At 43.7% G+C, this 11,560-nt stretch overlaps 1 protein-coding gene across 1 annotated transcript in view; it reads left to right on the top strand.

Moving 5' to 3' along the window:
- MIER1 (MIER1 transcriptional regulator) overlaps positions 1-11,560 on the top strand; it is a 19,771-nt gene that overhangs the window by 4,040 nt on the left and 4,171 nt on the right. Inside the window, exons 3-11 of the mRNA XM_017740597.1 lie at positions 621-788; positions 3,451-3,583; positions 5,200-5,264; positions 5,580-5,652; positions 7,248-7,399; positions 8,010-8,091; positions 9,021-9,115; positions 9,765-9,892; positions 11,483-11,555. Coding sequence (XP_017596086.1) covers positions 621-788; positions 3,451-3,583; positions 5,200-5,264; positions 5,580-5,652; positions 7,248-7,399; positions 8,010-8,091; positions 9,021-9,115; positions 9,765-9,892; positions 11,483-11,555 — 969 coding nt within the window. The remainder of the gene's footprint in view (positions 1-620; positions 789-3,450; positions 3,584-5,199; positions 5,265-5,579; positions 5,653-7,247; positions 7,400-8,009; positions 8,092-9,020; positions 9,116-9,764; positions 9,893-11,482; positions 11,556-11,560) is intronic.

The raw sequence follows: 11,560 nt of genomic DNA on the forward strand, positions 1-11,560 counted from the left end.
CCAAACCCTCCTTGCCTGAAGAAGGAGAGGTACAGGGACACTGAGAGGTGCAGTTTGGGTGGAATTTTACATTCAAGCATTGAGGAACTCTGTGGAATTGTCCCTGGAGCACAACTCCCCCTAAGAAGATCTAATTCCATGTTCCAGCCAGGTATTGCAAGTTCTGATGGAGCTGAATTCTTGGAGTCACTGCAGGAATTCCTGCCTTGCGCTGGGACAGGTTCCTGCCTCGCAGGATCTCAGCTGTCTGTGTGAAGCACTTGCTGCTGACACCCATTTTATCCATTTTCCCCACAAATTTGTACTAAATAGCACCATTTTCCCAGCTGGTTTGGGGCAGTGGAGGGAATACCAATAAATCTTCCAGTAAGGAATGTGTTTGCTGTGGGTACTGAAGGTGTTTGGTAAAACCGAGCCCCTTTAATGGGTTTGTGGCTCCGTGGAGATCCCCTTGGTGTGGGAGGTCTGCTGTAAATAAATCGAGGATTGGGAAAGAAATTATCCTGCACAAAAGCCCCCCACGTTTTTCTTTGGTGGAGAGGTGCTCACCTTGATGCTGTAGAGCAGTTCCTGTGGCATTATCCCTGTTAAATCCCAGTTTTTGTTTGGCTGTTGCCCAGGAGAGTGACATGCCCATCCAGGAGCTGCTGAGCCGCTACGGCTACGATGGCACCGTGCCCCTGCAGGAGGAGGAGGAGGAGGAGGAGGAAGAGGAGGAAGAGGAGGAGGGAGAAGATGATGATGATGTTGATAACGATGACAACAGTGGCTGCAGTGGGGAAAACAAAGTAAGTGTGTGCTCATTTGCGTATGTAAATTCATGGCTTGCATGCATGTGCTACTCAATATCCCAGGCTAATCTGTAATAGAGTTGATTTTATAAACCTTGCTTTACTAATAAGGTTTATTCTGATTTACCTATCTGCATTTCTCTTAATTGCTCTTAATTCCATCTCTCTCATCCCAAACTGAGGCAATTTAAAATACATGGATGCAGCAGCATCTAAGAAGGGATTGGAATTGGCCTTCAGAACTTCAGCACTGACATTTTAAATGCCTGCAGACACCTTTAGAGATACAACTGAACACTTCTTTTGAGGTGGAAAAGCTGATTATTGAAACTGCACAAGGGTGGAGCTGGATTAAATGTGGTTCTGGGTGTTGGAAATCCTGCAAGTTTTCCAACTTGAACGTTTAAATTGTATTTTCCCAGCCTGGTTGTACTTGAATTAACTGAACCGAAGTGTCTTTGCAAAATGTTTAATTTTGAGCTTAGCATCTTCAAACTCCTTTTCTGTGTTCTCTCCAAATAATTTTCTGATTTTAGAAGAGTTTCTTCTACTTGGAATTTAGACTCCTGTCATGGGCACAGCTGTAACTTCTCCATCACTACTGCATCCTGAATTCCATTAAAATACAAACCCCTTGGCATTGTCAGCGACACAAACGCTGAGGCATTAGTGGAGGTTTCATTACCTAATCTGGCTTTGAAAAAGATCCATTCTGGGCTTTTGGTACTTCACCTATTTTAGAATCCCTGGAATGCCACACAGAGATGAGGAATGGTACATCTGATTCAGGAACTGAAGTTCCTGGGATTTACAGGCTCCCTTGACAGATGCTGGAGAAGGTTGTTATTTGTGGGGGCTGAATAGTTCAAAAGGAAGATCCATTGTTAGATTGTACCAGGAAAGGTTCAGGAAGCTGGAGAGGGGGAGAAACTTACATAACATGAAGGATGCAGGAAGAATTCTTTCAGGGAGAATTCTTTCAGGAAAATTTCCTCATGGAAAGGGTGGACAGGCTTTGGAAGGGGCTGGAGTCCCCATCCCTGGAGGTGTCCCAGGAACACTTGGATGTGGCACTCAGGGCTCTGGGCTGGTGACAAGGTGGGGATGGGGCACAGCTTGGACTGGATGATCCTGGAGGGCTTTTCCAACATCAGTAATCCTGTGCAGAATCAAACTAAGGCACAAATGTTTGTTTTGTTGTGCTCAGTGCTGCTCCTGACGTGTCACTTCCTTCTGTGTCCTCACTTTTAATTCCCTCCTGGTACAACTTCCATCTTGTGTGTCCTCAGGACTCTGCAGTGGCTGATTTAAGGCCCTGCCTGTCCTGTCCCTGTGTCCCAGCAGAGGAGCCACCCCTGTCCCCCTGCAGGGCCTCACCCTCCTTGGGGACAGTGCAGAGCCAGTGCCTTGCTGCCCCTCAGCAGCCACAGCTCAGGGACTGGCCCAGTTCTCACCAGTTCAGCCCATCCCAGCCCTGCACTGGGAGCAGGCACTCCCCAATCCCAGCCCAGTTCACACCAGTTCAGCCCATCCCATCCCAACCCTGCACTGGGAGCAGGCACTCCCCAATCCCAGCCCTGCACTGGGAGCAGGCACTGCCCAATCCCAGCCCAGTTCACACCAGTTCAGCCCATCCCATCCCAGCCCTGCACTGGGAGCAGGCACTCCCCAGTCCCATCCCAGTTCACACCAGTTCAGCCCATCCCAGCCCAGCAGTGGGAGCAGGCACTCCCCAGTCCATCCCAGTTGGATTTTAGGTGCCTGGGCCCTGAGCTGGCTCGGCTGGGCTGGGAGTTCAGAGCTCCGAGGCACAAAATGCAGCTGTGGGGGTGGAATAATTGTATAAATCATTGAAGCTTTCCCTGCAACTGCTCATCTCTGCACAGCCTATTTAGCTCCCCTGCACTTAGCTGGGTTCTATTTTTAATCTGCTTTAAGCTGCACATGTGACAATGCTCTGGTGGCTGCTGAAGGTGCACATCAATGTGTGCTGGGCCTGATGCTCCAGGGCCACGAGCAGCCACTGTGTGTGCAACATAAAACACAGCAAGGGCACAAACAGCGTGCTTTGAAGTAGAAAAAAAAAAAGATCTGTTAAAAAAATATTTATGATTTTCGTTTTCTCTGCTTGTAATGATTCCCATAGTTGTGGTGGTTTATCCTCTTGTAAAGGAATTGATTCTAATTTTTGATCTTGACTCAGTGGACTGAGCCAACCCTGCTGTTCCTGTGGAGTTGAACCACTCTGTGCACATGAATTTTTATGGAAGATACCATTTCCATCTAAATCCCTCCTCTTTTCATTGAAAATTCATAAGAAAGGACTTTCAAGACCAAAGTAAAATTTAAAGTGAAATGAAATCCAGTGAAAACCACAAAGATTAAAAAAAGCAAAGATTAAGATTTCATTTGGGTTCATATTTCTGATTTGTTACAGTCTGGCTGTTCTATTGATCTGCTTCAAATCCTGCTCAAAAAATAACCTCAGGATGTGTTCACACGTTGAAATGGTACATTTGTGGTGGCTCAGCCTGGACAGGCCACAAATAAAAGAGATTTGGGGTTGATCTGTTGATAATCCTGGCAAAAATATTGTCACAATCACATTTCTCACTAGCAGGGATAACTGAGCTGCTGTTTATTTTTTTCCATGTGTCAGGAGGAGACCATAAAAGATTCCTCAGGGCAGGAAGATGAGACCCAGTCCTCAAATGATGACCCAGCCCCATCTGTTGCTTCTCAAGACCCCCAGGAGATCATTCGCCCTCGGCGGTGTAAATATTTTGATACAAGTAAGTCCAGTTTAATAAATCTCAGTATCACTGACTTCTGGTAAGCTCAGCTCCAGTTAAGCCAGTATTCTGTGCCACAAGTGCATGTTGATCCCCAAAAATACTGAGTTTTCCTCTTCATGCCACTGCTGTTGATGAGAATTATCCTCGAAACAAAAGGCAGAAAAGTCCTGGTTTTAGCTGAGTGCTCTGCTGACTCTGTGTGAGGAGGGGAGATGTTCTCTGGTCTTAGAAGAGAGGATGAAATTCGGGGGAAAATTGAAATTTGAAATTCTACAGATTAAAATTAATTGGTGTGCTCTGATTATTTGCCAAAGCCTGTGCTCTGTCCTCATCCAAATGAGCTCAGAGTCCACCTGAAGGGAAAAATAAACTGAAATTTTCTATGAATAGAACCCAGATTTCCTCACAAACAGGAAAGCAGTAAAATCTGGAAAAGGCCAAGAATTGTTAACCCTGAAATAATGAAGAGGGGGGTCACAAAGAAGAAAATTTGCTTCAAGAATTCCATGTTTGATTCTGTTGCCAGCATTGAACTGATCCTTTTCTCTCTTACTTTGTTTACAAACTGATTTTGCATCCACTACTGTTGTAGCTGTCCCTTCAGGCAACTCTGATTTCCCTGGAATCTCCCCTAGTGGGATCTGAACCTTTTGAGCTGCTTGGGACAGCAGATATTTTACCTTTCTGTAATGAAAGTGACTTTTGGTATTTGAATTCCTTGTGTTCTGTGTTTGAACAAATAAAAGGTTCCTCACCATACCTTACTCTTGGTATTTATTAGTTATGACTTTGTAGGAATGCAGTTTTTAATCTGGAGTTTATTTAACTCCAGAATTGCCACGGAACCTTTAAATTTAAATGAACAAATATATGGCTGTGCAGAGGACTGCAGATATCTTCCATAAATTCCTATTTTTAAGCATAGAATTAACTTAATTCAAGTGTATTGCGTTAGGTTTGGGGGGTTTTTACAGCTTTCAGCTGTGTAAAAAATGTCATTTGATGCATAAATAATTTTAATGTTGCTATATCATTCAGTACATAAACCAGCACCTTGTGAAAGGCAACTGGCCTATATCATAAAGAGCTTAACATTCCTGGCAATCCTTATCCCAAATAATCTGTTGGAAGGGCTGTTGTGCCTAAATCCTAAATCCCAGGAAGACACACTTCCAGATTTCTCACACCTCCTGCTGAGATCTGCCTTAAATTCCCTGACAGCTGGAAAAGAGCAGCAGGAACTAAGCCAGGAGCTCATGGAAAAGGGGTTGAAACCTGCAAAAATATTCCCACAAATTTAGAATAAACTTGGATGTGCACCATTCAAAGCTGAAGGAGAAGAAATCTAAATGTAGTAACATGATTTAGGGATGTGTTTATTTGTGCCTGAACTTCTCAGATCCTGTTGTGTACCTTAATCCAAATGTGGGTGGGTCGTTTTTTAATCTTGTCACTGCTGAGCCATTAATGTTGTCCCCAAAAGTGTCCCTTGCTCTGGTGGGGCAGAGATAAGGAGGGAGGGAGGGAGCAGAGCGGGGCTGGAGGCTGCTGGGCTCGGAGGCCTCTGCCACCCCTGCTCTTCCTGGCTTCAATGTCTGCAAAATTTCTTGTAGATAGTGAAATAGAGGAGGAATCTGAAGAAGATGAAGATTATATTCCCTCAGAAGACTGGAAAAAGGTAAATACTCAGCCTGTATTTCATGGATAATAAATTAATCTGTTACTGGGTAACTCTGAGCTCTGTAGAGCACCCAAATCCTCTGTGGTTTTTCCCCATAAATAAGAGAGTTTTGATAATGAGAAGTCTTTGAATCCTCCCCAAACAATCAGAAATCCATTTCCATGTATCTGTTTGAGATTTTTGAGCTGTTCTTTGCATTTTTAAATTTCAAACAATGAAAGTTTTAAGAGGGGAGGAAAAAAGATGTGGTTGTGCTCCTGTTTGCCAACAAAAAATCTCAGGGTTGCTTCACTTCTTTTTATTTCCAAACAGGAAATCATGGTGGGCTCTATGTTTCAAGCTGAAATTCCAGCTGGCACCTGCAAATACAAAGAGAATGAAAAAGGTGAGACTTGACCATTATTGCTGTTTGGGATTAATGTCTAATTAGGAGAAAAAAAAGATTTGATTGGTGTCATGAGCCTTGCTAATGACAATAAATAAATGAGTGACAATTAGAGCCACCATCTCAAATTATAGCTCATCCTGTGCTTCATGAGGGCGAGAGGAAGAGGAAAAGAAGGATTTTATTCCTGGCCTGATGCCTCTTGAACCCTTGGATTCTGATTTAGCGATGCACACAAGCTGTAACCTCTTCACTTATAGATTTAGGGAAAAAAAACAGCTAATGGAGAAATTGTCTTTCTGGAACTGTATTAGCACATTGAAAGAGGCAAAATGGTACCAGCAGCTTTGATTTTCACGTTTTGTACCTCTTCAATCAGCAATAAAAAGTTCTACTTTTGTAGATTTTTTTTTCCCCAGGAATTTTTCACCTTGTCTCAACCAGAGGCTTTGGCTGGATCCTGTCAGGAAAGGCAGATCCAGTTTAAACCCAGCTGTGAACATGGAGGAAGCCAATTTTCCTGCTCATTCAGCCCATTCCTAAGAATTTGCTCCCACTGCAGGTCAATGAGGATGGATTTTCTGTAGCTTTATATAATTTAGTTTTTAAATAACCAGCACAAAACCAGGAGCCTTCCTAGAATCCAGCTTTATACTCAATTATCTCATTGCCCAGAGAGGTTGTGGCTTCCCCATCCGTGAAAGTGCCCAAGGCCAGGCTGGACAGGGCTTGGAGCAGCTGGGATAGGGGAAGGTGTCCCTGCCCATGGAATTGGATGGGCTTTAAGGTCCATTTCAACCCAAACCGTTCCAGGATTCTCTGAGGGTTCCTAGAGTTCTTTTTTTCTTGAATCAGCAGCCAAACTGAGTCAACTGAGTTGTACCCTTTGAAAGAAAAACCTCCCAGAAAACTCTTGGGAGCTGTTCCCAAAGTGTATCCTGGCTGAAATGAAGCTGCTTTCTTTTGAAGGCACTTCATCATTTTCTTTGCCCCTTTGAGAGTTTTTATTTGTATTTATTTCCATGTTAAAATACTTTTTCCGAGCAGAGATTCATCTCTCAACCCCTCTGTACCTCCCTTCCTGTGCTGACCATGCTTTCCCAAGCATTCCTCTTGGAATCAATGTTCAAATTCCTTTCTTGCTGACCTTTCTAAGGTTGCTGGAGACCACAGCCAAGGTCTGGATATTTTTCTGCTTTAATAGCCAGAATTTCACTTTATTTTGCTACAATCCAAAGCTTGGCTCTTCCAAAATAAAACTTGGAGATAATCAGGGGATATCTCACTTGGCCCACGTTTCTCCATTAATTTCAGTTTACTGTGGCTTCCCTGCTCTCAAACTCCTGTGGAGGCTCTGGAAGAGGTGGAGATTAAAATTCTGGAGTTGCAGAATGAGTCCTATGATCCAGAACCCAGACTATGCCAGGGATTTGAAGGCAAAGTACAAAATCCAAGTCATTTGGATCTCTGCATCCAGGAGATTTTACCTGTGTGTTCCCAATTAATGGTGCTCCAGTGATCTTCAGGTTTATCAGAGACAATAAATGTCTTAATAATCACTTGATTTTCTTGTGTTCTCCCTGGGGTTTATCCAGTGTATGAAAATGATGATCAGCTGCTCTGGAATCCTGACTTTTTACCAGAGGATAAAGTCATAGAATTCCTAAATGAAGCCTCGAGGCGCACGGGAGAGGAGAAAGGCCTGGATGCAATTCCTGAGGGATCCCATATTAAAGACAATGAGCAGGTATAGAAAAATAACCACAATGTGTCGTTTATTTTATAGAATTAATCATCCTTTTATTTAATTTTACTCCCAAGAGTTAAAATTGTGCTTGAGATGGTTTTATTGCTCCTTGTGGAAATAGAAACGATGAGGTTTTTACCTCTTAGTGAATATTAAACTGTTGACTTGGGCTTAATGCTGGTTTATATAAAATAAATATATAATAGAAGATAAATAAAATCAAGGCTTTATTTTCTATATAAATCTGTGTGAGTTAATTCTCTCAGGTACAGAATTTTTCAGTTACGAAATTTTCAATTCTCTATGAATGCACACTTATTTTTTTCTTCATTTATTCTTTTTTTTTCTTCATACCCAAAAAAAGCCCTACCTCAATTTTACAAATGTGTGTAGTGGATGAAAAAGTTGCAGTGCTTTGCCTGGGTATATTTTTGTTATGTAAATAGAGATTCGGGAATTTAGACACAGTAAATACATCTTAAATTACACTGCATTCATTCCAAGAGTTTAATCTAAACAGGTATCAGTGATTTTCTGAGTGTGCTGCTGTGGCACAGCATAATTCGGGTGGTCTCTGGAGTGTTAAATGTGTGGATTTTCCTCTCTCCAGGCATTGTATGAACTGGTGAAGTGCAATTTTGATACTGAGGAATCATTACGAAGGCTGAGATTTAATGTCAAAGCAGCCAGAGGTGAGCGTGCACTGAAAAGGACTTTGTTTATATTCCTGAATTTTCATTTTATTTCTCACCCAGGCTTGGGGTTTTGCTGTCAACAGGCTGAGAAGGTTGATTTAAGCTTCATTTAAATGCAGCCTCAGTGAATCTCTCATTGTTCTCTGGGAGAATGGAATCAGCAGATGTGTAAATTCGCTTCCTGTCCATAGAGCTTGATACAAATATCTGTGGCTTCAGCAGCAACTTAAAATTGAAAATGACTTCTTAACAACTCAACTGTGCATTTTGTAGGTGTTTTTATTGTGCTCTTCTAGAGCTTTCAGTCATCAAAGTGAACACAGCAAATGTGAGACATAAAATGAAATCATTCTAAAGGAAGGAGCAAATAAAGCTTTTATTTTACCAAGTGCAGCATTGAAAACCCTGATCTTAAAGGTGCTGTGGGAGCCTTGAGCATTTCCTGTGCTGTTATTGATCCCTGCATTCAAACAGCAAACTGAGGAACAACAAACTGAGGGAAGAAGACAGGAGCTGTTTTCCCACACATTGATCTGTTGGTGCTGCTTCCCAACCTCTCCCGAGTTCCCTGGGCACGGCACGAGGCAGCAATGATCAAAGAAATGAGATTACTTTGTTCTCCCACTGTTTTAAACCTTATTTACTTGTGACCTGAAGAATCAATGAGGCCAGATCATAATCAGTTTATAGCAGTCCCTACAAACCAGCTCCTGCCAGCAGCCACATTTCCCTATCTTGTCCTTAGAAGGGAGAATTCCCGTTATTATACTAAAAGGTGAAATTCCTGGAAGTGGTTCCTATGGAGTCAGCCTCTGGAGAAAGGACCCTGCTCATCCCAGATGTTTTCTGTCACTTCAGTTGGCTTTTAGTGGCTTTTTAAATTAAATATTGTCTTTCTTGCATTTTTATTTTTGATTTTCCTATAGAAGAATTATCTGTTTGGACAGAAGAGGAATGCAGGAATTTTGAACAAGGGCTGAAAGTCTATGGCAAGGATTTCCACGTGATTCAGGCAAACAAGGTAAACTCTAAGTGCAATTCTCACTTTTTACATTTTAAAACCATGTAATTGTAAATAAATTAATTTCCTTGATAAAGAAGTGAACAAAATCATTTTATTTTTAGCTGTAGAATCCCAGAATCCCCAAATGGGTTGGGTTGAAAGGGGCCTTAGAGATCCCATTCCACCCCCTGCCATGGGCAGGGACACTTCCACTATCCCAGCTTGCTTCAGCCTGGCCTTGGACACTTCCAGGGATGGATCCAGGGGCAGCCACAGCTTCTCTGGGCACCCTGTGCCAGGGAGGAATTTTTTCCCACTATTTTCAGCCAAATTGGTTCTCAAAGCCCAGAATTTGTAACTGTGAAAGTGCAGAAATCCTGCAAAACTCCTGTGGGAAGAGCTGCCTCCCTGGAGCCTGGCTCTGGGCTGAAGAGACTCTGGCCACCCTTGGAATATTCCTCCTGGAGCTGTTCCTTGCATGACATCTCCAATATTTTTAGAAACACCCTTAACTTCCATTTCTGGGCCTTTGAAATTCTGAGCCAAGAGTGTCCACTAATCCAAGCAGCTTTGACATGGAATTTCACACTTTTTGCTGGAAATGCTGGCTCTTTTTGGCCCAGAAGTACCTTTAAATTCACGAGGACTTGCTTGGCCCCTGTTCCAGGTGCGGACCCGCTCCGTGGGGGAATGTGTGGCCTTCTATTACATGTGGAAGAAGTCGGAGCGTTACGATTTCTTCGCTCAGCAGACCCGTTTTGGGAAGAAAAAATACAACCTGCACCCCGGGGTCACGTAAGATGTGCCTGATTTCATCATTTCATTGTCATGCTGGGGTTAAATCTGTATTTCATCCTGCTCTCAGCTGAAAACTGAGGGGTTCAGAGCCGAATTTGCAGCAGGAAACAGCCAAAGTGTAAAAAATGTCATTGGTGTGTATAAATAATCTGTAAAATACATTTATTTGGACTAAGGCCAACACTTTGCATTGAGCAGCAATTTGAGTTTTGTTAGAATTCCGTTGGTTTTCTTTTTAAATGTAAATAGGTCTTTCTTTTCAATGCTTGTTTTAATTAAATATGTTTTGTACAAAAGCAGTAACCACAATTTCAGGTGGAATTTGTGGTGCATTGTTTGTCAGTCATTCTGGCCAGCCCAACACCAAGTCCCAGGGCATTTGGGGTATCCATAACTCCTTTTCCCATTCCCGTCCTGGCTGAGGAAAGAGGGAATGTGTGAGCAGAGCTGCATTCCCAGCTCAGATCCAGCTTGTTCTCCTGCCCTTCATTCCAAAGCTCTGATCCGGCTGTCCCACTCTTTCCACTGCCTCTTGCCAAGCTTTTTTACTATTATTTTCATTCCTCATTTGTTCCTGGCTCCTCTGTTGATCCTTCCTTGGCATATTATTGTTTCTCCAAACATCTGAGGGCTGTGTGACACCCAGAGTTGCCATCTGGGACTTTGTGGATGTTACAGAGAGTTTCTTAACTGCTTGGCAGGGACTGTCTGGCTCCTCCTCTCCTCCCATCTCTTGCTGGGTTTTTTTTTCCCCTATTTTCCATTTTTCCCCAGATGAGGCATTTTTGGTTGTTAATCACTCAAACCTCTCTTCCTGCAGTTGGCTGTGCAGGGGCAGCAGCAGCAGTGTCATTAAGGATCAGACTTGTCTGTTCTTGAATGATTTTGCAGATAAATTAGGGAATTCAGGGTGCAATTCCAGCATGATGACGTGTGAGGAGATGCTGATCCAGCCTTCCCACCACACATCCAAGGGCTTTACCCACCAGCTCCCTTTGTTTCAGTCTTCCATTCCTGACCTAAGCTGGAGCACTGGAATCAGTGGCAGAGATGGGAATGTCTTTAACTCTGGAGTTTTTCACTTGGTTTTGACTTTACCCCTTTGGGGTCCTTGTGCACAAATATGATTTATATTTACTGGAATGGTTTGTTCTTGGTGACTCAGCAAATTGCGAGGGTTTAGTGCCTGAAGGGATCACCTTGGAAGCACAGCCACAACATAAAACATTTGGAATCATGGAATGGTTTGGGTTGGGAGGGACCTTAAAGCCCACCCGGTGCCACCCCTGTTCCATGGGCAGGGACACCTCCCACTGTCCCAGGCTGCTCCAGCCCCAATGTCCAGCCTGGCCTTGGGCACTGCCAGGGATCCAGGGGCAGCCCCAGCTGCTCTGGGCACCCTGTGCCAGGGCCTGCCCACCCTCCCAGGGAACAATTCCTTCCCAATCTCCCATCCATCCCTGCCCTCTGGCAGTGGGAAGCCTTTCCCACAGAATAGGCCATGCCTGCAGTGTGTGCAGGGGTATTTCCACCCCAGTACCACCAAGCTTTCCCAGCCAGGGCTGAGTGTGTGTGTGTGTTGTGCAGGGATTACATGGATCGGCTCCTGGATGAGAGTGAGAGTGCTGCTTCCAGCAGAGCTCCGTCCCCTCCGCCCACCGCCTC

The sequence above is a fragment of the Corvus brachyrhynchos genome, unplaced genomic scaffold (assembly GCF_000691975.1).
Source record: "Corvus brachyrhynchos isolate BGI_N302 unplaced genomic scaffold, ASM69197v1 scaffold280, whole genome shotgun sequence".
NCBI classification, from domain to species: domain Eukaryota; kingdom Metazoa; phylum Chordata; class Aves; order Passeriformes; family Corvidae; genus Corvus; species Corvus brachyrhynchos.